The sequence below is a fragment of the Coenobita brevimanus genome, chromosome 76 (assembly GCF_032717465.1).
Source record: "Coenobita brevimanus isolate Jiangsu-jjx chromosome 76, ASM3271746v2, whole genome shotgun sequence".
Taxonomy (NCBI): domain Eukaryota; kingdom Metazoa; phylum Arthropoda; class Malacostraca; order Decapoda; family Coenobitidae; genus Coenobita; species Coenobita brevimanus.
In genome coordinates this window covers 21681453-21708403 of record NC_137029.1, presented here as the reverse complement: position 1 = coordinate 21708403, position 26951 = coordinate 21681453, and the positions used below count along the sequence as shown (strand labels likewise).

At 41.9% G+C, this 26951-nt stretch overlaps 1 protein-coding gene across 1 annotated transcript in view; it reads left to right on the top strand.

Moving 5' to 3' along the window:
- Nucleotides 1-26951, top strand: part of Cbl (E3 ubiquitin-protein ligase CBL) — a 472746-nt gene that overhangs the window by 117261 nt on the left and 328534 nt on the right. Inside the window, exons 3-4 of the mRNA XM_080278953.1 lie at nt 9928-10074; nt 14679-14810. Coding sequence (XP_080135079.1) covers nt 9928-10074; nt 14679-14810 — 279 coding nt within the window. The remainder of the gene's footprint in view (nt 1-9927; nt 10075-14678; nt 14811-26951) is intronic.

Here is a 26951-nt window from a genome sequence, read left to right as displayed (position 1 = left end):
ATGAACTTTTGGCATAGAAAATGGTATAAGAATAATCAAATGTTTGTACTGGGAAATTAGGAAGAAAAACAATTTTAAAAAATTATAAACTTGTAAAAAAACATGAACAATTTTTTTTTTTTTTTTTTTTTTTTTTTTTTTTCACTACGTAGTACTGTAAAATGGGGTAGCTTTGGACAGTTTTGAAGGTTTTTAGGGGACAGGATAGTGTAGAACTGCATTATTAAAGCCCTGTTGATATCTTATATATGTATAGGCTGTATATTCATACATACTATGGTTTATATATTTAATGCATAAGAGTTGAAAAATCTGGTACCCTTTTTTTTTTTTTTTTTTTTTTTTTACCAAACAATTGTATTCAGCTGTGGAATGCCTTTAGTAGTGAAAAGTTAGATGAATTTATGTCCAGCACTCTATTTCAAAATGTACACCTTCTGCTGCATAACATTATCTGGAGGTGGTAAGAATAGATGGAACAATGAAAAGATATCACCAGATTCAGATTCAAAGGGTTAAGGAAGAATGCATTTGTTACTATCACTTTTACTTTTTCGTCTGTATTTGTTAAGCAGAGTGTATGTTTAGTAACATCCCATGATTATTTTCAGCTGAGGGAGACCCCTGTTGCAACAGGATGGTTCAGTATACATTCACATTCCAGTTTGTTATTACTTATACAATTATAGCACAGTTACAGTATAGTACAGCAGTGTGTGTGAGAAGCATGGATTGTAATTATACCACAGTATGCAAAAGTTATACACTGAAAGTGGTAAAAGTATATGCACCCTTTTGTTAGAGCACAGATAAAAATAGAAACATTCTTTGATGACACTACCAGATTATGACAGAAGAAAAGACCAGATATACCTTACTCATGAGAGACTTCAGTGCAAAAGTTGACAAGTAAAGTGTATTGGAAAATTCAGAGTAGGTCAGAGGAATGACAGAGGTGAAATGGTGATAAATTTTTAACTGAAATGTATAACATGAGAATAATGAACACATATTTCCAGAAAAGAATAGTGAGAAAAATGGACCTGGAGAAGCAAAGAATGACACTGACTTCATTATAGCAGATAAGAATAACATGAACGATTACTAATGTCCCAGTTATCAGCGAAGTAAATGTAGGAAGCTACCATAGAATGGTGGGTTTCACAGCCAGATTCAGTTTCAGAAGTGAAAGAAAGAAGCTGATTGAAAATATAAAAATACCAGATAGGTATATGTGAAGCTACAGAACGTGATGAAATTTTTGTGGCCTATCTGATGGATCCAGGGTTTCAAGGGCTTGAATGATGAGTGAATGCAAACGTGACCCATTGAATTGGTCAGACTGTGGCTGTCTGGATGTTGCTACTCCTCACCTTGCTCTAGGGTGGGAAAGGAGGTCCGGATGATGATGATGATGATGATGATGATGATGTCCAGTAAAAGTAAGCAAAAACAAAGCTGCCTTTCAGTTAAAAATAAAAAATGGATATCAGGCACTAAGTTATAACAGGTGTGACATAGATGACTTGAATAGTAGACTAACAAAATGTTAAGGGAATCAGTGGAGTTAGTAGGGAAAGCTAACTCAAGTAAAGTTAGCAAATGTTAAAAAATGACCCATGAGCTTATGAAAAGGAAGGAGATGAAAGTAAAAGCAAAGAAAGAGTACAAAGAAAAAACAAAATTAAATAAGCTTATCAACAAGAGACAGAGAGAAGAAAAATTAAAGAGAAACATGGATCTGATCAAACAAAACTGTATAAAAAAGGAAAAAGTCTGAAACAGGTCTGAAGCAAAATGACACTAGGAAAGCGACAAATTTTATCACCAAAAGACAAAAATGGTGAAGTCATCAAGTGTGGAGAGAAGATGGTTAAGAGAGTTGAAGAATTTTACAAAGAACTGTATGAATCAAAGATGCTAGTACCAACAGCTAACTTTTCAGTTGACACACGTGAAATACCAGAGATAACACCACATAAGGTAAACTTTTGTCTTAAAAGTATGAAAAGAGGAAGTGCCCCAGGAGGTGATGGAATAGTAGCAGACTTACCGTCAGATGCAGGAGTAGAAGTTCTAGACTGACTCACCCACTTATTTACCCAGTGCATAAAGAAGTAGAAAATTCCCAGAAGGTGGTGTAGTGCATTAGTTAGTTTGCTTTACAAGAAAGGCATCTCAAAAGGTCTTCGTACGGTAATTATTGACCTATTAGCTTGTTATCAATTATTTACATACTCCTCCCTATACAGTAGTCCTTATGAACAGAATAACCACAAATTTGGATGAAAACCGACCTCATGAGCAGATAGGATTTTAATGTAGGTATTTTAATACTGATCATCTTCACACACTAAATTGGCTGACTGAGGAAAGTACAGAATATGATAAACAACTGTACTTAGGTTTTGTCAGTTATAAAAAGGAAACTCAGTGTAGCACAGAGCAACTTTAAAATCAATGTGGGGACAAGGAGTAAATGAGAACATTGTAAACTGCTCAAAAACTTATACAAATAGGGAGCTGCTACAGATAAGTCACACTGACTCATAAAAAATTAAGACTGAGAAAGGCAAGCATCCAGGAGATACAATTTCGTTTTGTTTCATTTCGTTTTTAAAGACTCCCAGCACGCTTGCATGCGTTGGCCTTGGTCACCTAATGGTGGCTTTCTGTGCTGCTCGATCTCTGGCAGTTTCCCTGTTCAATCCCTTCACCAAAGTTATACAGCATACCCTGAAATAATTTTCAGAAAGCTAGAATGGGAGAACAGAGGAGTAAGCATTCGTTCGTTTTTGTTTTTGTTTTTTAAAGGCTCCAACATGCTTGCAGGCATCGGCCTTGGTCACCTAATGGCAGCTCTCCATGCTGCACGATCCATTGCAGTTTCCCTGTTCAGTCCCTTAACCCTGAGGTCATACTCAATGACCTCGTCCCATGTCTTGGTCAGTCTACCCCTCGTAACCCCACGCCCAATACAGTATTAACACTTCTCACCTTCCTCACCCAATTATCATCCCCCATCCTCTCCACATGTCCAAACCATCTCAATCTACCTCTCCTCATCACAACACCAATACATTCCAGTCCCATTTTACCTCTCAACTCTTCCATCGTGAACCCAGCCCCCCCAGACCTTGGACGCAGGGACACACTACACGTCCACCTAATCATTGTCATTTCTGTACGTCTGAGCCAGCGAATATCCTCCTCCTTCACTGCCCAGGTCTCACTACCATACAGCATTACACTCCTAACACATGCTGCATACAAAGACCCCTTAGCATGTAGGGAGAGTCCGCTCAATGTCAGGAGAGGCAAGAGCTCCTTGAACTTGTTCCAACCAGTTGTCACCCTAGCCACAGAGCTAGCTCCACCTCCAGCACACAACATGTCTCCCAAATAACAAAACTCTTCCACACACTCAAGAGATTCACCAGCAAGTTCAATTCTTTCACGTCTGACAATCTCCACCTGCTCTCCCCGACACGCCGTACACATAAAATCAGCATTATCTCGCAGTCGACCTCTGTTACCACTACATCTCTTATGCACTCATCACAAACATCGCACAAGATGGAATTACTTCCCACGCCCTTGTGGTAAACTGCACATGGCCACTCTCCCTCTTCTTTGACAGTACCGCCACCAACCCTAGATATCATCACTTTTGTTTTATCTGCATTTACCCTTAAGGCCTTGTGCCCCATACCATCACTCCAGTCCTAAACCTATCCTCCGCCTCCCTTTCGTTCTCTGCAATCAACACCAAATCATCAGCATAAAACAACTCCCACGGTCTCCGTTTCTAAAGTCACGTGAAAGGGCTTCGAGTACCATGATAAACAACATGGGACTCAAGACTGACCCCTGATGCACACCAACATTCATGGAAAACCCGTCACTCAAATCTCCATTCACTCTTACCTGGGTGTGATTACCCACATACATAGCCATAACCACCCTAACCAGCCACTCCTCCAAGCCAAGCTTTCTCATTGCCGACTTCACCACCTCTCTAAGGACTCTGTCAAAGGCCTTTTCCAAATCAACAAAAACAAAGTAAAGATCCCTTCTCCTACCAATATATTTTTCCTGAAGCTGTCGAACAATGAATATGGCATCAGTGGTCCCCCTACCTGGCATAAACCCAAACTGCATCTCATCAATATTCACTCTTTCTCTCATCATACCTTCTAAAACTCTCTCCATTACCTTCATTATCTGATCTAAAAGCTTTATACCTCTATAATTTCCTCTTTCCAGGGCATCACCCTTCCCTTTACACACATTTACAATTACACTATTCAGCCAATCATCTGGGACAACACGCTCATAAATAATCCTATTTATCAGGTCAGTGACTAACTTCACCCCTGTATCGCCTGAGGCCTTCAACAATTCGGCAGTCAACCCAGACACACCTGCTGCCTTCCCCACCTTCATCCTGCCTATTGCCTCACTCACAGTAGCAGCATCAATCAAAGGCCAAGGGCCAGACACTGGATCTGCTGGCTCCAAACCTTCTCTGTCCCCGTCAAATTCCTCATTCAACAACCGGTTATAATGCTCTCTCCATGCATCTTTAATATCCTCACTGTTCACCACTACCCTTCCTTCATCATTCTTCACACACTGCTTACCTATAATATCCCGATTATCCCTTTTCACCTGACGTGCAACCCTAAGTATCATATTTTTTCTTTCTCCATGATTTAGGTTATCAAGAAAAGTCTCTGTGACTCAGACTTTGCCCTGTATACCTCTCTTCTAGCCCTATGCTTGGCAGCCAAATATTCCTCTTTGCCACCACCCTTCTTCCATTCCCAGAAAAGCCTTCTTTTCTCCTTAACTGCAGCTTCTACACCCTCTTCCCACCGGCAAGTTACTTTATGTCTTGGTGGTCCTCTTGTCCAACCGCATGTTACATCAGTAACTCTCAAGAGATTGTTCGTGAGGGCTCAGTACTGTTCATTAATTCCTCTCTCTACAGCTCCCTGTTCAGCCACCACTCTCCTCAACTCGCTGTAGAAGGCATCCGTTACTACTTGGTTTTTCAGCTTCCATAATTTCCTCCTAGGTACATAAGTCCTCTTTTTCATCACTTGTTCTTTAAGCACCATATCACAAATCAGTAGTTTGTGCTGCTGCACACACTCCTCACTTCCTATAACTTTAACATCCCTCACTAACCTCCTATCAGCCCTCCTAACCAGAAAATAATCTGTCTGACTGCTATTTCCCCCAGACTCATATGTAATTAACCTACTGTCTCTTTTCCTAAAATATGTGTTGCACACAATCATGTCCGTTTCCTCCCCAAACTCGAGTGTCCTTTCCCCTTCTGCATTCCATATACCATACGCACATCCCCCATGCACTCCTTCATAACCTTATACTGGTTCACCTACATGAACATTTAAGTCCCCTCCCAAAACCACTGTCTCATCATCCTGCATGCCACCCACTACATGTATTAAATCATCCCAAAATCTGTCTTTCTCTGCTTCATCCAATCCTGCTTGTGGAGCATATGCCGAGATAATCGCAGCTATCCTTCTACCGAACAGAATTTTCAGTACCAATATCCTATTGCATACTCTCATAACATTCACAACATATTCCACCTATTTCTCCGCAACCATCACACCTACATCTCCATATCTATCTGTCCCCCCCTGCCAAAACAACTTATAGCAACAGTCCTTCCCAACAATCTTTATGGCTGATCCACCCCTTTACTGGACTTCCTGCAAATACGCCACATCCACTCACCTCCTACTGAATGCCTCAACGACTTCCCCTGTTCTCCTCAAACTTCCCACATTCCATGAACCCACCCTCATCCCCCTGGGTGATTTACTGTCACAGGTGGCATTGTCCTAATCTCAGACAGAGCAGAGACATTGCAAGAAATGTTAAATAACCTTAAAAGAAAAAGTCCTAAAGAAGGGCAAAAGATGAATTGGAGTAAAAGTAAAGAAATGCATTTCATGCAAATACACCAAAGATTTTCATCAGAATAAATGAAGAAATTCATGAATAAGTTGAGGAATACAATTACTTGGGGCAAATACCAAAACTGATGAAAGACCGTAACAAAAGAAAAAGACAGACACATTACAGTTGGATGGAAAGCCAATAGTAAACATAGAGACTTTGTGAAATGTAGCTTGCTTTTATGTACGAAACAAAAAGTGTATAACGAATGTATAATCCCAGCTTTGACATATGGTTAATTGACCTGGAAAGTGACAAAATCAGTAGAAAACAGAATACCGAAATGCATTCTCAAAGAACAGTGGAAAGACCAATGCTGGGAATATCTTTGAGGGACAGGAAGAGATCAACTTGGGTGAGAGAGCAGACTAAATTCAGAGACAATATAGAAGTTATAAAAGAAGGGAAATGGAGGTGGGGAGGTTATGTATCAAGAATGAGGGACATCTGATGGAGCAAGGGGCTGACTGACTGGACTCCAAGAGATTGCAAGCATAGAAGAAAAAGGCCAGATAGGAGAAGGAGAGATGAAATAAAGAAGTTTGCAAGCAAAATGTGGCAGAGATTGGCTCAGTCAAGGAATCCATGAGGAAAATAGGGGGAGGCCTTTGTTCAACACTGGACTTGCAGTGGCTGATGATGGTGACGATGATGATAAGGAAGTATGGGAGATTAGCTTATAAGGGAGGAGAGTATAGTTATGATCATTGCTTTGTTTAAATTTGGCTGCAGAATTGCATCCAGTGATACAGAATGCATGTGTCAGTACAGTAATCCCTCTAATATCCGGACGCCCAATAACCGAACATCCCCACTAACCGAACCTTATCGTCCTGGGATCAAACATTCCCAAAATGGTCCGAAAATCCAAAAAATTGGAAAAAAAATCGATTTTTTGCCGTCCGTAATTTGAACTTGCCGCGCGCGCCGCGTGAGAGCATTGTTTTGGTTCGTCATTCCTCCGACGTCCGATAGAGCGCCGCTGCATCCTCCCCACTTCCCACCTGTCTCTCACCGCGACAAGACCTACGCTCTTCGCCATGGCTGCCCACGTGCTCGCTTTTGTGGTGGTGCCGTACTTGCTGCAAGGCCTCCTGCTGCTCTCTGCCCTACTCTTAGTGTGTGTGATGATGGCCCCGCCTCCTGAGAAAAGGAAGAGAGTGGTGTTGACTCTGGAGAAGAAACGGGAGATATTGGAGAAGGTTGATGCGGGTTGGTCTTCCTCTCGCATTCTCCGCGAGTTCAACCTGGCCCGGTCGACTTTGTTTGATATCAAGCGTTCCCGAGACAAGCTCATGCAGTACACGGCTGACTTCTCGTCGAGAAGCAAACGCAACGTGGAGAGGAAGGTTATGTTTACCCCCAAGTATGCAGAGATCGACCGCTCCACGTTGATTTGGTATCGACAGCAACGTGTAGCTGGTGTGATGGTACGTGGAACGGAGCTGAAGGCTGCTGCTGAGAAGTTTGCAAGGCTTCACGACGCCCTAGACTTCAAGGCATCCGAGGGTTGGCTCTTCGCGTTCAAGTTGCGACATGGCCTTACTAACCGTAAAGCACATGGCGAAGCATTGGACGCTAACGAGGATGGAGTGGACGAGTTTCGGCACAAGGTGAAAGGCTTGATCGACTGGGAGGGCCTCACTCACGGTCAAGTCTATAACGCTGACGAAACTGGCCTATTCTATCGCTCGGTGCCAACGAACACTCTCGCCGATGAGACGGAGAAGCGTGTACCTGGCCGCAAGCTTTCTAAGGAACGGATATCTGCTTTGTGTTGTGCCAATGCTAACGGCATGCACCGGCTTAAGCCCGTTATTGTTGGCCGTGCAAAGCAGCCTCGGTGCCTTCGTGTGGTGATGGATGTCCTTCCTGTCGTATGGTACCATTCTTTGAAAGCATGGTTCACAGCTGTGATTTTCAAAGACTGGTTTCACCATCACTTCGTCAAGGAGGTCATACATTACCAGACGAAGACACTGGGAATTCCTCGCGACCAGGTAAAGGCTCTCCTTCTCCTCGACAATGCACCTGCCCACCCGTGCGACAAGGACTTGGTTGCTGAGAATGGCCGTATTAGGTGCATGTTTCTGCCACCTAATACGACTGCTCTCATTCAACCAATGGACCAAGGAGTGATCGTGGCAACAAAGCGCCTGTACCGTCGGAAGTTCCTGGACGAGGTGATGGTGGTTCTCGAGGACGAGGACGAGCGCAGGGAAGGACGTGACACTCGAGGCAAGCGGACTTTGGAAAACCTTCGCCGCTACAACATCAAGTCTGCGCTGTACAACTGGGCTAGTGCATGGAAGGAAGTCCCTGTGAAAACTCTTGAAAATGGTTGGTCTCGTCTGCTTCTCGGAACAGATGTGGAGTACGATTTCCTAGGGTTTGACGTGGATGACTTCCATGCACGGCTACGTACGCACGGCGACGATGTTGATGTGGACGATGTTCGTGAGTGGTTGGACGACGACGAGGGCGATCCTGGGTATCAGACGTTGTCTGATATCGAGATCGCGTCTTCGGTTGCTGGTGTCAGTCCCGAACTTGAAGATTCCGACGACGAAGGCGATGATGATGCAGACTCCGCCCAGCAGGACACTACTCCAGCCATCCCCAAGCTGAGCGCACTCCGGGAACATCTAGAGTTCGTCCTAGACTACCTGGAACACCCGGACTGCGACAGGGAGATGGGGCCCTTGGGACTCGTGGAGGAAGTGCGTGCTTTCCGGCAGCGCATCATAAATCGCCAGAATCGTCGGTCCTTGCGTCAGTCAACGATTGACAGTTTTTTCAGGCCCGTGACCCCCGCTGTGCCAAGCCCTGGTTCCACTCCGTTGCCTCCCCAAGACAGGCCCTCATGCTCCGAGCCACAGCCCAGCACATCAGCTACAGTGGAGTCACCGCTCGACGTGAGTTTGCGGCTGTCTTCAGAGTCTTCTGTAGTCGGTACGCCATCACCACTACCCACCGATGCACCCCTTGGACGCCTGCCAGTGATACTCTCGGGCTCTGACAGTGAATAAACAGCAAGAACTTCTCCACTAGACCACACGGGAATTTTGAGTGTTGTGCAGTGAAAAAATCGTTGTGTTGTGTTAAGGTTTTCAAGTTGGGAGAAAAGACTAAGTAGAAAAGAAATTTAACGTAACTAACCTTCTTTGTTTTGGCTTTGGAAACTTAAAACAACTTGGGAAAAGTTAATGTGCAACACTTAAATTTAATGGAACATTATTTGGACTAAAGTGAACACTGTGAAAAGAACGGACTTCTGTGTGTTAGTGACTAAGTTCAGTGCAAGACTTCAGGAAGAGTGTAGTGCAAGTGCTTCAGGAAATCGTTCTTACTGTCAGAGTCCGAGAGGAGGCGGTTATTCATCGAGGTGGCCAGGGACTTGCTGTAAGTAGCCAAAATGTTTCATGTTGTACTATTTTCCATACTATATTTACCAGAATGTTTCATATTGTATTTTTTCCCATACTATACTTACCAGAAAGTGTCATACTGTACTTCTTTCCATACTAAACTTACCTCATGCATGTGCAGTAGGAATGTGTTTTTCAGAGTTCGGTTAGGTTCGGTTAGGTTAGGTTCGGTTAGAGTCCATAAGTACCAGAATGTTTATTAATGTATGAACATACTTCTAAACCCACATTTTATGTGTCTATTGCATTTATTTCAGTCATTTATGTGCCTTATTGGTGTGATTTGGGTGTTAAATAGGTGCTATGCATGTCCGGAGGGAGTTATATAGGTGTTTCTCTGTGTTAGGGTCCGTAAGTACAAGTCCATAAGCTGGGGCCCAATATCCAGACAAAACCAATATCCGAACATACCGATGGCTCTATTGATCCGGATATTGGAGTGATTACTGTATTTAACTAAAGATATATTAAATAGTTTTCCTCTTTGTTTATTTTTCAGAACCGTAGTGCCATGGAGATATTTTAGAGACACGTTAAGTGAAGTTCATCCAATAGGGTCGGGGCTGGAAGCGATGGCCCTAAAGTCCACTATAGACCTCACCTGCAATGACTATATTTCCAGTTTTGAATTTGATGTTTTTACCAGGTAAGGTTTGAGTTTCATATTTTACTTTTGTACCATACCTTATAAACTGGAAATAATTTCTGACTGTGTATATTTTGGAATGGAATCAGACTCTGCCATCATAAATGATGTTAAAGTTAAGAAGAAAAAAAAATTGTCAGGATTTTGTGCTATATTGCTCTAGGTTATTTATCTCTGTTTTGCTCTTATATTGTAACTTTACATTACATTAGTTTTGCTATGATAAACAGAGAACAGCCACTACCAGACCAGCTCATATCTCTGATTTTGAGTAATAATAATAATGATAATAATAATCTATCTATCTATCTATCTATAGCCCGACGCCTAATCCCGCAAAGGGTGGCCGCAGACAAAACGCCTCCAAGTCACTCTGTCACCCACCATTTGACTACCCTCCCCCCAACTCACCCCCCCCTCCCTCATATACCTCTCAACTCCATCCCTCCACCTCATCCTCGGTCTACCCCTCCCTCTCCCTCCCTCCACCTCACCTACATACATCCTTCTAGTCAGTCTTTCATTCTCCATTCTCTCCACATGTCCAAACCACCTCAGTGTATTTCTCCTAATCTTCTCAACCACATCCACATCTACCCCACAACGTTCCTTCACTTCTTCATTCGTCAACCTGTCCCTCCATGTCACTCCACATGCTCCTCTCAAGTAACTCATTTCAACTGCTCTCACTCTTGACTTGTTCCCCTCTTGCAAGGTCTACGCCTCGCTTCCATACGTCAGGGTAGGGATCACAATACTATCATGCAGTGACTTCTTAACTTCCATACTCACCTCCCTATTTCTCATCACTGCTTTCAGTGTACCAACAACCTTCCTTCCCTGCTGTACCCTTTCACGTACTTCATCCCCCAAACTTCCATCCTTACTCATCACACTACCCAAGTACTTGAATGCATCCACATTCTCCATATCCAAACCATCCAACCTCACTGCACACTCTGTGACTTCATTCCTCTCAAACACCATAACTTTACTTTTGTTTACATTAACTTTCAGCTTCCTCCTCCTACACACTGTCCCAAATTCATTCACCAAACCTTGCAACTCCTATTCACCTTCACTCAACAATACTGTATCATCAGCAAACAGCAACACCGGAAGCTTCCAAATCTCACCCTCATTCATTAGGGCCAGCCCCACATCCACTGCCCTACCTTGCACCTCCTTTACAACCCCATCCATATATATATTAAACAGCCATGGAAACATCACACACCCCTGTTTCAGTCCCACATTGAGATCAAAGAACTCACTCAGCTCACCATCCACTCGCACCGTAGCCCTAGCTCCCTGGTACATACTCTTCTCAGCACTCAACAATTTCCCCTCCACTCCATATATTCTTAATACCTTCCACATACCTTGCCTATCTATTCTATCATAAGCTTTCTCCAAGTCCATGAAGGCAGCATACACTTTCCTTCCCTTCTCTAGATACTTCTCCACTAAACATCTTAGAACAAATATCTGATCTACACACCCTTTTCCCTTTCTAAATCCCCCTTGTTCTTCTCCAACTAGCTCCTCTGTCATATGCCTAACCCTATCAATGAGTATTCTACCATATATTTTACCAGTCACACTAAGTAGGCAAATACCCCTATGGTTACCACATACTTCTCTCTCCCCTTTTCCTTTGTACAGAGGAACAATTATACCTGATTTCCAGTCCTCTGGAACCCTTCCCTCTTCCCAAGCCAATCTACACAACTTCCATATCCACTCCACAACAATCTCACCCCCATACCTAAGCATTTCACCACACACTCCATCAATTCCTGGGGCCTTTCCCAGCTTAATCTTCTTCATTGCTTCCACTACTTCCGCCCTACTGATCTCTTCCTCCCTCCTCTCATCTCCTCTTCTCCCAGCCATTCCCCAACCGCTTATACTCACACTGCTCTCACTCTCTACATTCAACAAATCCTCAAAGTGCTCCTTCCATCTCCTCAATTTCTCTCTCTTCTCCACCAACAATCTATTATTCCTATCTTTCACTCCCCAATTATTTCCCCTTTCACACTGCCTTACTTTCTTTACCTCCTTCCAAAACAATTTCTTACTCTCCCTCCATTTCACACTCAGATTCCTCCCAAACTCTTCATCCACTTTTTTCTTACTCTCCTTCACCAGTCTCTTAACCTCCCTTCTCCTGCTCACATATATCTCTCTCTTCTCTCTCTCATCTTCTCCCCTACCTCTACTCGCCAACCATTCACCATATGCCTTCTTCTTTTGTTCCACAGCTCGTTTCACCTCATCATTCCACCATGCTGTCCCTTGCACACCCTTGCATCTCCTCCTCACTCCACAAACCGCCTCACACACTGCGCCTATCTCTTCCGTGAATATCTTACATACGTCTTCCACCCCTTGGTGATGATGATAATAATGATAATAATAGTAATAATAATAACAACTAATCATAATGACTAATAATAATAATAATGATATAGTAATAATAATAATAATAACTGTAATAATAATCCTCTCATGCAGAGATATGTAAATTGTACTGATAGCTGAATTTAACAGATGGCACAAAGGCAGCAATTTTTTTCAATTGTTAGGTATGTTTACCAGAGTGCAGACCTTGTGCCCTGCAGTCTTTGCAGAAGTATTGTTTTTGCATCAGCAAGACTGTACGACATGATAATATGTGTGCAGCATTGAATTGTAGTTTGACAGAAGGGGATGGAAAATATGCCAATTAAAGGAACTGAGTAAGGCTCAGAGTAGAATTTTCATTACCCAGCAGACCAAGAAAGAAGAAATGTTTGTCAGAACCTGTGAGGAAGATGGACACTAGAAGGGCAGGTTAACTTGCAGAGATGAGCAACAACTGCAGCAGCACTATTCAGAAAGTAGGAGATATTCCTGCATGCTGGAGAGTAATAATGTCACATTTGCTACAGCCTGAGCCAAACCAGGACTGTGAATCACTCTGCCTGGCTACTTCACAGTACTTGGCTACTGTAATCATGTGCTTACCATCTTTGAGCCTGACCTGATCTGTAGTACCATACAGGTATAAGGCAGGTAAATGCTGGAAGACTTTATCTAGTTTGCACTGTGTACTAATCATCCTGAAGGGCTACCTTATTGCTGCAGTTTTGAAGACAATAATATATAATTGGCTACTGATAATAAAATTCTTTCTGCACACTGCTTGGAGGTACCAACCTACCCTTGGCTGAGAAACTCTGCTTTGGATGGTTCACAATGTTCCATTATAAACTTATGATTTAGAAGAGCATCATTCTGGTGAGTGCTGGGATGTACTGTATTACTTGATTCTGATAGGTTGAAATTTCTTTTTGATGGAAGCGCTCCATCTTCTTTGTGTAAATATAAGGGTTTTTGTAAATGACTTGACACTCAGGGCTTTTGCACTGTTCAGAAACCCATGTTTTAGTTATACAACCAGACTGTTTAACCAGCTTTGGGTAGATGTACAGTACTTCATTGTGCAGCACCACTTGAAGAGACTACGTAGTGTGTCCACTTCCTGAAACTTCTGTATTTGATTAAGATGTTATACCATCATTGAGAGTGGGATAGAGATATAACAGCACCAATATTTGGAGTTTCCACTGCACCACTTGCAGCAGCACCATGGTAGGAATGGAGTCTTGCCAACCAGGCTTAATTTTTTTACCTGTTTGCTGTTCAGTATTGTGTAAGTGTCACCAAAGGGTTTGTTGGAGCCTTTATAGAAGCAGGATCAGGTGCATGCTTTTATGTCTAAATTAGCCAACTGATTCCAGAAGTGCTGTAACAAATTTTGCTCTGAAAGATACTGGTACATGTGAAAGTTCAGCCATTAACAATATAGGGCAGAGGCAGTGAAATGACACATGAAGGTCAGATTGTTTTAGATCCAGCCAATTTTTATAACATCAGTATTATATTCATTCATTCATTGCCAGACGCCTTGTATCCCAAACGGGGTGGTCAAGGGCTTAGTATTATATATTATAAATAAATAAGATAGTATTGTACTGTGATTAATCAAATTGCTGCATATATTGTTGTACGTACAGCTATATAGCTACATCATTGAATTCCAAGGTACTGTATTTTTTTAATCAGCAGGTTTTTGAAATGCCAGATTCTTAATTTTCATCAAATATTGTTTGCTGTCATAAGATCGTGCCAGAAGGTTTGGGGCAGTATGGGTTAGGAGTTCAGTATTATTGGTACTGTATTAGTTGTGGTCTTGTTATTATTGCTCAAAATAATGTACATATGTACAGAATATATATATATATATATATATATATATATATATATATATATATATATATATATATATATATATATATATATATATATATATATATATATATATATATATATATATATATATATATATATATATATATATATATATATATATATATATATATATATATATATATATATATATATATATATATATATATGTATGTATGTAAACCATATATATATATATATATATATATATATATATATATATATATATATGTATGTAAACTATATATATATATATATATATATATATATATATATATATATATATATATATATATTTTCTTCCTCAGATTATTCCAGCCATGGCCAACGTTATTAAGAAACTGGCAGATCCTTGCTGTCACTCATCCAGGTTATGTAGCCTTCCTTACATATGATGAAGTGAAAGCAAGATTACAAAAATATATAAACAAGCCAGGAAGGTATGTAGCCTCTGTCTTCTTTCTTTGAATGGTATAGTTTTGACACACAGTAACTTAAAAGTTTTCTTCTGTAGATAGTTTTATTCAACTTGGGGGAGGACTTAGTTGGGAAGGGGTAGTGAAGATATATCAACCCTTCCAGCTAAAAAAAAAAAAATGGTCATGTGCTGAATAAATGGTCTGAGTAGCATGGTCATGTTATGGCAAGAATAAAATAAAAAATGTCTGATTTGAGAGGATTAAGTGTTTGTATTGGTGCTGTATGATTGATGAACACACTTATTACGCTTTTCACTGGTGTGAGATGGTTTCTCAGACCATTTCCTTCATGCCGATGCTTTTTTTTAAATTGCATTTTTTTATGGGATTGTAGAACTAAGTCTGATTCATCTATTTATAACAATAAAAACTTGAGATTCAGTCCCTCCCAATTGCTACTAGTCAAAGAAGATTATATTTTTGTCAGTCCTGACTGATGAGTAAAAAAGAGGAGGGGGTTCATTATATTTTCTGTATGAATGTATTTGGTATTTATAAGGTATAAAAATGTGCAGTAAGTGTCATTTGATTAGTAATTCTACTGGTATGTATTTTCTTGAGAAAGAATTGAAATGATTGTATGTATGATGCTTTTTCCCTTAGTACTGCGATCCCATGGTTATCGTTCATAACTAGTACAGTGCCTAGTGCATGGTAACGAAATTGTGCGATAACAAAAGCACAGAACCATTGGCATTTACCCTGATGTGGACTGGGCATCACAAATCCCAGTTTTTCCTTGTACAACAATTTAGACCCACTAAATGCAAACATACTATTGTGGTAAATATCAGAAGCACACATAGGCATGGTTAGGTTAATAGAAAATGATGAAAAAAGGCTCGATAAGGAAGAAACACATACCATATTGAGGTCTAAGTTGGGCTTTAGGTAAAGGGTTCTGAGGCAAAGGGGTGGAGAGTTTGTGGTCTCCACCACTTGGGATTAAATCCTCTAGTAAGGCCTCATTTTTTAATTCCCCAGAGCCATCAGAAACCACAAGTTTTACACCATCATTGTTGGCAGAAACCTGCTCAGGTGTGTGATAGTGATTTTTTTTTTTTTAGACCAGAAATGCATGATAACGACAGAAGTGCATATTTTCATCTAGCAGTGATAATGAAAACCGTTGTAATCAAGTGTGTGATAGCCAAGGGACCACTGTATGTCTCAGAAAATGATAGTATAGTAAATGCACTGGGACCAGATATTTACGAGTAGATTTATGAGTTTTGTATTACATGCATTGAGGAAATACTTAAATGATCTATCTATCTGTCTATTGCCAGACGCCATAATCCCGTAAGGGGTGGCCATTTGACTTTGAGTTACTTATTTTACGGGGAAGGGCACTAACCTTCCACCAACCCACTTGCTGACACGTAGGGAGCACGTATGGTTTGGTTATATGGTTACCACCCAGCGTTGTAAATGGTTTCTTGGCTTACAGGAAACCATTTGGCTTGTCACTCAATGTAAAGCCACCTGTAAACGAAAGAAAAGCAACAAGAAGTGACAGGAAAGATGGGAGAAATAGTAAGAGAGGAGGGCATGCGTAGAAAAAGAATGATACAAGCTAAGGAAGAAGTAGGCAGCACTACATCAAGTGAGTGGATGATGGTCGCCACCACCTACCACTATAATTAGTAATATTGTTCACAACTCAGTAAGACTGTACACATGTAATAGAAAGCTATATATACTGTATTAGGAATGTATTCTATACTGCCTGTTTGAATATACAGTAGATGCTTGATTTAACAAACACTGATTTAGTGGAAGCCGAAGATAATGGAATCATTTTTTTTCTTGTATTTTTTTTTTCCCAGTTTAAAGGAATTTTTAAAAAATGAATATAATTCCGTTCCAAGAACCACCTAATTACCGGAAAAAGTCCCATAAGTTGAGTGTGTCATCGAGCCCATACTGGAAACACTCCCCTGACCAGCAGTATGCGGTGTTGCCACATGTCCCTACCAAGCATGCAGCCTTCACATGCTTCCCAGCTGTAAATAACTGCTCTGCATGTGTGCGGCTTTGCCTTGGCATTGTGGTGTTATCTGTGTTTTTTTTTCTGGTGAATCAAAGCTTTCATGAACCATTCTTAAGGTTCAGGAAAAGAGGAGAGAGTGAGGCTTTCTCTTGGCCAGAAATTGGAAATAATTAAGATGGAGTGCCATCCCCGATGCTCCCCAGCCCCTCTTGTCACCCCTGTACCACCTCAAGTGCTGATGGATAGTGACTCTGACAGTGACTAATCCATTCCCAGACCTGACACAGGTTTGGGGGGGCCAGTGTGGCTACCAGTGTCAGGCATATTTCTGCAACAAGTGCAGAACCCCTACTTTTGGGGTAAGCCTTACTGTAGTTAACTATCCCTATTTACTATACTACAGTACAGTACAATCCCAGCCATCCAGTTTCCAGACAACCACAGGTATCAGACAACCAGGAAAATTCGTGGGCTGGTAAAAATTTCAGTAAAATTATAACTGTGCGCCACTTTGAATGGACTACCAAACCACCTGTTAGTTACGTGTCACGTTAGTCTGGGTGAAGTCGGTCAAAGCAAGGTGAAGACATAGCGAGGTGAAGGCATTTCCGGCCAAGGTAAATCCCTAGTTAATCCTCTTAACCAGCCTTCCTCTCCCCCTCTTTCCCCTACTGTAACTCAGTCATCCTCCATACCCTCCACAAATCACCAGTCTGCCTTTTACCACCAGACAGTAAACAAGCTCTCTCTCTGTTCTGTTGCTCTGATGGACGATAATTTCTACTCTCCAGAATACCCAAAGAGCAAGCTAAACGTAAGCGCGTCATGCTTACCTTGAAACAGAAGCTGGACATAGGCAATAGACTTGAAAAGGTGAACTTTATAAAACACTGATGACTGAATATAATGTAGGAAATTCCAAAGTTTATGATATCAAGGCCCAAGCACTCAGGCTCAAGGAATTTTTCATGAAAAGCGAGACGAATAAGTTCATTGAAAAAAGGCATACTCTTCATCAACCGAAATTGGAGGATCTAGACCTAGCAGTGTACGAGTGGTTTTGCTTAGAAAGATCTAAGGGAGCACCTATTTTTGGTCCTGTATAAGAAAAAGCAAGAGTGTTTCACAGTAAAATGAATATAGATGTCAAGTGTGAATTTAGTGTTGGATGGTTAAATCGTTTCAGAGACAGGCGTGGAATACGTAAACTAGACATTTCACAAGAGAGCAAATTAGCAAACAGCATATCAGCAGAAGAATTTTGTGAAGAATTCAACAGGCTTGTGGCTGAACATAATTGCAAACCAGATTTAAATGCAGATGAATTGGGCTTGTTGTGGAGATGCTTACCCTAAACAACTTTAGCGTGTTTGAAACAAAAAGAAAGCACAAGGGTTTAAGAAAAACAAGGACCTTGTTACCATGCTGTTATTTGCTATTGCAGCAGGCACTCACGAGGTTATTCATTGTAGGTAAATACAGTAACTCTTGCTGCATTAAAGGCATCACAAATCTACCAGTTGATTACAAAGCTTAGAGCAATGCATGGATGGATGCAGAACTGTTTCGTTGGTGGTTTTGTCATGATGCCAGAGGACAGCATTGCCTTACTTCTAGACATTTGTCCTGCTCATCCACTGGCTGATCAGCTGAGAAGTGGCAACATTTTCACAGTCTATCTCCCTCTCAATGTAACCAGTCGCATACAACCCATGGACCAGTGCGTCATTAAAAATGTGAAAATGCTTTACAGGCATGACTTATGTGCAAGATGATGACCAGTGATTGCTTTTCACTGACTTTCAAAAGCAGTTCAGTCTGGAAGATGCCATCTATACCATCTCAGGTGCATGGAATCAGGTGAAAGATTCAACTTGGTGAAAATGTTGGTGTAAGCTCTGGCCCCTCGCTATGTTTCGAACAACAGATTCACATGAAGAGGATAATTTTGACAGGTTCAAAACTGTGACCAAGACTGCCACGGAAACTTGCAAAGAAATTACTGATCATGCCATGTCCTCTGGCAAGATTAATTTGGAAGAAGAAAGAATGATTTATTTGAGAGGAGCATGTGGAGTCACATGGAGAGACAGACTGACAAACGAGGAAGTGAAGGAGCGTTATGGTGTGGCTGTAGATGTGATAGGAAGCATTAGGAGAAACACGTTGGAGTGGTTTGGCCACGTGGAGAGGATGGAGAGCGAGAGACTGACGAGGAGAGTGTATGTGAGTGAAGTAGAGGGGGGGAGAGGGAGGGGGAGGCCAAGGATGAGATGGAGGGATGGAGTGGAGAGGTATATGAGAGAGGGGGGTGTGAGCTGGAAGCAGGGCAGTGAAATTGCGAGGGACAGAGCGACATAGAGGGGATTTGTTTGTGGCCACCCCTTATGGGATTAAGGCGTCTGGTAATAGATAGATAGATAGATAGAAAACTGTAAGAGTGATTAGAAATTGATGAGGATACACTCGTAATACACACAATGGGCACAAATGCTGTTATTGATGCAGTAGTGAATTGTGGGAAATCCTACGTGGCGCCACGGGAAGAAGAAAGTGACAAAGAGACGGTGGGGGAGAGGGTATCTTGGCATGATGGTATTGCAGCATTTGAGAAGGCAGTCAAGTTTGCAGAGCAGCAGTCTTACACCTCTGCACAGGATATAACACATTTGCACATCTTGAACAACAAGATCTTGACAGAGAGGTGGAATGTGACATGACGTCACCATCTAGCATGTATGGTGAACCCACAGTGGCAAGTTCTGCTACCCCCTAGTTGCAACATCAGTTACACCCCAGTAGCAACATCTGCTACTTCATACACATTCAAAGTTAGTTTACTGTATTACAGTTTTCTACAGTATGTATTGAACACCAAATAAGGCATATGTGGTACTGGTGTGTTTTTCTGCCCAACGAACCCACTCTAACTTGCACCACATAATTTAATCTTAGAATGCATTTGTGCTGGCAGAGATTAAAAAAAAAAAAAATGTGATAGGAATGAAGGTTTGCTTTATTACTTGCATTTCAAAAGTATATAATTTATTTTCTGCAAAGCAGCTGAGTGGCAGGTGAGGGGTGGAGTGATGGCGGTTAGGTGGGGAAGATATACAGTCGGGGCCAGGGCCGTAACCTGACTTGCCACTGGTGTTGTGATAATTCTACAGTGCAGTCTTGCCATATCATCAGTTCAACAATAAATGTTCAAGATTTTACTTCTTTAGTTTATTTTTCCATTTTTATGAGTACAGTACATATAAGGAATAATACGGTGGTTAACGGAATGGAGTAACCTTAGGCATTTTGCAGTACTGTTAGACACTGCATGAACGTGCATTATGTCCATTGTGTGTGTTTATGAGGCAGTTTTTCAGATGGAATCTGTTAGTATGGCCCTTGATGTGAATGGTGAGTATTGTATTTGCAGCAGTGATAATTATAGCCAATGTTTAGATTTGATTTGAATATAAAAAATGCTGAAAAAATCTGTAACTGGGAAGGTAAATTCTCCATGCTTCCAAGTTAACTGGGATTGTTCTGTATTTGGTACACTAGTATCCTCACCTTGTTCTTTATGTGTGCATATTTTATTACCAAGTTAGTACTGTCTGTATCATTGTTAACATGTACATAATAATGCATTCATATGGGGGTATTGATAATGGGTTCAGACTGCTGTCTGTAGCATTGAGACTTAGCGTAGTGTGCTTGGTTTGGGTGCGCATTGTCAGGAACTCAGCTTGACTGTTGGCTTCAAGGATTTAGTGAAAAATATCTCAAAATACTGGAAAAGTTTCCCTTATACAGGTAGGTCCTGTTATACGGCCACCCAATATACGAGAAACTGATGATACGACCTGGGTAAATTAGGGACTATTTTCGTTATACGATCTCGAAAATCCAATGATACGACTTTCAGTCTGGGGTGAATTGGGAGGGTTCTAACTCAGTCATCCCAGCAAACGCAGTCACTGCCATTTTCTCTCAACCTTGGAGAGAATTAGTGGGACTGCTCAGCTGCCGCATTGCCAGACGTGCGATAATTATCGCAAAATGCGATATTTTGGCACACTTTGTGATATGTGATAGCATGCATGCGATAATGTGATAACTTTCATAATTTCATAATCTGAAAAATAAATTGAGGGTTGCAAAATTAACAAGTCTACTGTAAAACTAGTTCAACAGAAGGATTTAGTAACTCTTACTATAACCAGTATTATATCTGGTAGGTACTTAACAGTTAACAAATTCAGTAACGTTAATTAATCACTTCACATATAAACATCCTAATTCCATAGTAATTACTGATTTATGTGAAGAAATGCCTTTGTTTATGAGTGCGATAATTTTGATAAAAAAACGATAATTTTAATGTGCCAGGTACGATATTATGGGTTTGGGAATCTGGCAGTGCTGCTCAGCTGGCAGCTGATACCGCCAGCTTCCCACCTCCAACACAACATTACCACCTGTAGATGAGTGTTATGCATGTTTTATATTTTTAATCAATGTTCAGTCATGTTGTTTGCATCCTGTTTGCTCTTTCAGGTTGCTTTCTCTACAGTTCAGTAATATAGATATGTTTGTTGCAGAGTCCGTAACTTCTTCGCCGATGAGCAGTTAGCTATAATTTATAAGTCATGTGCGCTCTCAGCTTGAATATTGCTCACCCTTGTGGATTGGTTGTGGAGAGGTTGCATTAAGACAACTACAGTAGACAAAATTCAGAACAAAGCTGTTGGAATCACTAACAACACTGCCATTACATATAAACTACCTCCCCTGCAAGTAAGAAGGAATGTTGCCTCCCTTGCATTATTTTACAGATATTTTTTTGACAAATGCTCGGACGAAGGTGTGTCCATGGTGCCACCTCTCCATGCTTTCTCTCGTGCTACACGGGCATCTGGTAGCGCTCATGACTGGAATGTCACTCAGCCATATTGTAGAACTTCTGCCTATCAGAATTCTTTCATTCCCCGAGCTGCATCTCTCTTGAACTCGCCTCCCCAGAGTTGTTTCCCTCAAAATTTCAACCCACAACTGTTCAAGTCTAATTGTTACAGATATTTTATGAACAGAGGACACCAGTAATCTGGTGTATGGATTATTTTTTTTTTTTTACTCATTTGTTTTTCCTTCCTCTGTTCTGTTATTAAAAAAAAAAAAAAAAAAAAAAAAATGGTATTGTATATTTTAGCTTGAAAACTTGCCTTTGATGGGGTCCTTGAACCCAGCCAATATTTTACCATTAATTATGTGTTTCGTTATACGAGAATTCATTATACGACTGTGTCAAATGGAACCTAACTGCTCATATCTTCGGGACCTCCCTGTATTGAACTTTGGTTATGGAGCTTGATTTAGCGGAGAATTCAACGTAATGGAATAAAGGTTGGCTGAATTAGTTCTTTACAGCTACCACAAATTGACTTAGGACCTCCCCCCACAAGGTATTAAAAAACACAGAAATCACAGTATATCACAGTGATTGAAATGCCATTCATTAATATATAATCATGTTTCCCTTGTTTTTCGGGACCAATTGGATGCGTTCTGCATTGGAATCACTTAGATCTCTAAAGTAATCCAAAGACATTTCTTTACCCCAAACATTTGTCAGTTCAGTCTTGAGGTTGTCCAGATTGGGTGTCTTTGTCTTTGCCATGATTTTCTTCATCTTTGCCCAGCAGTTTCTATCAGATTTAGATCTGGACTGTTGCCAGGGCAGTCGAGGACCTCAATCCAATTATCCTGAAGCCATTTTGTCACCTTTCTTGACTTGTGACATGGAGCTGAATCATGCACGAAAAAGTTGCACCTACGAATAGCAAAAAAGTTTAACAAGTGATCTTTCAGAACTTGATTGTACTGGCCACTATTCATCATCAAGTTCTTAGGAAGAAAGTAGAGGCCTCTCCTTCCCATTTCATCTGAGAAACACCCCCATACCATTACTGATTGTGGGTACTTAACCTCCAAAAGATGGGCATCGTAATGTTTTGACATACGTTCAGGACGGGCATAATCGGCGGGTGCAATATGGTGGGGGATTTGCTGGGGGGGAGGTGTGGAGGGGTATGGGGGTTGTGGGGTGGTGCAGGGTTGGGGACTGGGTGCTTGGGGGAGGTGGGGGTGGGGGTGATGGGTGGGGGTGGTAAGTGGGGGGTTGGGAGAGGGGTGGGAGGGAAAAGGGTGGGGGTGGCGGTGCGGATTTGAGGGGTGGCGTTGTTTGGGGGGTATGGGGGGGAGTGGAGATGGATAGGGGAAGGGCAGTAGGGGGTGGGGGATAGAGGGTGGTGGATGGTGGGGGGGTGGGGGGTGATGGTGGGGGAGTGGGGGGGTAGCGGTTGGGGGATTGGGGGGTTTCGGGGAGAGTAGGGGTGGTGGGAGAGTAGGGGTGGTGGGAGAGTGGGGGTTTAGGGTGGTAGGGGGCTGTGCAGGGTATTGGGGGGATGGTGGGGGGAGTTGGGGGCAGTGGGGGTTTGGGGATGGGGTGGTGAGGGTTGTGGGGGGAGGACAGGGGGTTGGGGTGGTGGGTGAGTGTGGGGGTGGGTGGCGGATGGTATGTGGGTGTGGTGGTAGGGGGGTGGGGTGGGTTTGGGGGGATGGGGGGGTGACTACATACGAGGACATCCGTCTTTTTGGCCCTAGTACCCTTGGACAGCATATGCGGACGCCCGTCTTTTAGGGGTTAATAGTCGGCAGCAGGGTCATATCGACCATGGGAGGCAGGGTGATGAACCTTGGCAGAATGCACCTGGAACACTTGAAATGTGCTTTCATCAGAAAACATAACTTTTCTCCACTCATCCAGTGTCCAGTGTGCATGCTTCTTGGCAAACTTAATGCGCTGCTTCTTTGTGCGGTCAGTGTGAAGCGGTTTCTTGGCTGCGGTGTGGCTTGGCAAACCATCTCCTTCTGCAAGCGGTGTTGGATAGTTGGAATTGAGACATCTTGTAACAGCGGGGGATGCATTCTCTTCAATTCTTCTGCTGTCAGTCGAGGATTCTTGATTACTTCCCTCTTCAGAAGTGTATCTGTACCTCTGGAAGCCTTACTCTTCTTTCCACTGCCATGCTTGTGCTATGGTACGACATCTGCGCGCTGCAGCAAGAATCTTCATGACGGTTGACTTTGTGCATCCAGCACGTTCACAAATCGTGTTGATAGGGTCATTATCCTGCAATGATATGGACCCTCTCATCCCTTGAGCAGTACTTTCTAAGCATGACAACTCGACTCTAGGAAAATAACAGGGTAAACAGTAATGCATACAAAAAACGAGGGAGGTGCAAGCTTAGAGCGACAGGAACATGTACTCCCACTCTCGCCTCTGGGCAAGCACTGATGTGCTGAGTGTTTCACCATGTCCCACCAACACCAGAGGAGTTGCCAGTTACTTCTTGCCCCAAAAATTCAGTTGGTAGAGGTGGAAACAAAGCAGAGAGAGACAACTCTCCCTTAGTTTGTGGGTCGTAAGTCAATTTGCAGTGGGTGGAAATCAATCGTCTACTGTATAACAATACATGTACTGAATGTTATATGCTATGAATGTACGTCAGTGCATGATATCAGTGTGTGTGAAAAGCCAAGGGGGTGCATAGACAGTTAACATACTGGCTGGCTCTCTGAAAATTGCATGATTTTTTAACTAAATCCTCTGGACTGACAAGACTCACAGTAACAATGTGATGTGACAGTTGACCTTAGCTGAAGTGAAAGTGTTAATTCGGATAATGTGGACATGCATTCTTTGAAGACATCGTGTAATGGTAATGAAAATCAAGTACAGTACAGGCTGTCCTCGTTAAAATGATGGGATGCTTTTGGGAAAATCCATCGTTGAAGCAGGGTATCGTTAATTGGGGGCTTTATAGAAAGTACCGTATGGGGATGCATTGGAGAACCTTGGGATCCCCCCCCCCCCAGCCAAGTCCAAAACTCACCCAAATGAGTCCAAAAACAAGTTTCTAGTTCACCTGAACCCCCAGATAGCTTTAAAACAAGCTAAACTAAACCTAAAAGCAGCATATAACTCACCCAAACCCAAAAATCCATCTATCTATCTATTGCCAGACGCCATAATCCCGTACGGGGTGGCCATTGGACTCTGAGTTATTTGTTTTACAGGGTTAATATCTGAAAATCATGAAAAATAAGTCTAGAAAGAAATCAAACTTAGTTAACTGTACGCAGAAATGAGTGTTCACCCCAACTGTGACTAAAACACCTTAATCTAAATCTAAAAACAGTTCATAAATCAATCTAAACAAAATTTAAGTCTAAAATATCATCAAAATCAGTTAAAAAAAGAAACATGGAAAAAAACCCATTGGGTAACTGGGGACTGGCCATCGATAGGCAGGGAGGGGTATTCATTTTTTATACATCGCTATGGTGGGGTAGTAGTAGTAGTTGTTCCCTAGACAGTCTGGCCGAACAGCCCTGAGTCCCTAAGGAAGGCCATGGCCGAGTCCGGGCTTTCCCACAGAGCTCCCAAGGAGTGTGTGTTGTGTTGTTGGCATAGGTGATTGTATGCAGTGCAATCATGCATAATGTGCTTAATAGTATGGGGTGCTGTGTTACATCCTGGACAGGCATCTGTGATGAAGCCATCCAGCCTCTTCTGGTAATTTAAGAGGGCTGGATGATGTCCACATCTCAGCCTGGCCAGGTGGACCCCGTCCTCATGAGGGAGATAGGATTCAGAAGGGTGGATATCAGGAGGCCGTGCATGCAGCTGCGTGTTGTCTCTAAGTGACTGAATGGAGCAGTGAGTGATTTGCGTATGAATATGCTTTTGGAAGCTGATCTGAGGCGGGCGACGAGGGAGAGATGACATTATTTTGTATGGTATCGTATGCTTGGTGTTGTTTTGATGTTCCTTGGTGTGTGTAGATGTACTGCCATGTAGTGTAGTGGATGTTGTGGATTTGTGGAGGCTGCAGCAAGAATCTGGGTGCCTCTCATGTCTAGGTGATGATTGACTTTGAGGACTTTGATTTCTTGATGTAGGTGGTCTGTCAGTGTAGTAGGTATGCAGCCTGTGATTATTTTTAGGGCCTTGTTCTGTATGGTCTGTAGAGTGTTGTAGTGTGTTTTAGTGAGGTTAGGAGCCTAAGCAGAGCTTGCATAATTCCTCACTGAACGTTCACATTGTTTCTATAGTGTGGTGGTGGTTTCTTTGTTGTGTCCAAATGTTGTGTGGGCAAGTGACCTCTGGGCATTGAGTCTTGGTGTTATTTTATTTTTAATGTTTGTGATGTGTTGTTTAAATGACATTTATGTATTGTATGTTACACCAAGGATTTTGTGTGTGTGTGTGTGTGTGTGTGTGTGTGTGTGTGTGTGTGTGTGTGTGTGTTCTTACCTAATTGTTCTTACCTAATTGTATCTTTACAGGAATGAGTCAAGCTCATACTGGCCCGTGTCTTAAACCATATTTATCGTACATATCCTTAAATTTGTGAATTGGCACACACTATTTCATTCGGTAGTGCATTCCATTGATCAGTTGCTCTGTCTGGGAAACTGAATTTCCTTTTGTCTTTATCACCTCTCTTCTTATGCAGTTTTTTGCAGTGTCCTCTTGCTGATGCTTCCCCATATGTTAAGTAATCATTTATGTCCATTTTCTCCTTCCCTGATATGCACGTATATAGCATTATCATGTCACCTCTTTTCCTTCTCTCCTATAGTGTTGGTAGATTCAGTTTATTTAGTCTTTCTTCGTAGCTTAGATCCCTTAAGCTTGGTATCCATCTTGTAGCGGCCCTTTGAACTTTTTCCATCTTGTCTATGTGTTTTTTGAGATGAGGACTCCAGACTACTGATGCATATTCCAGGGTTGGTCTAATGAATGATGTTATTATCCTTCTTAGCATGTCTTCATTTATGTATGTGAATGCTATTCTCATATTTGCAAGCAGTGTATACATGTTCCGTACCTTCTCACTGATGTGGTCATCCGGAGATAGTCTGTTATTGATAATCACACCTAGGTCCTTCTCTCTTTCTGATGTGTATAGGGTTTTATTTCCTAACGTATAATCCCAATCAGGTCTTTTTCCGCTTTTACCAAACTTGATTACATGACACTT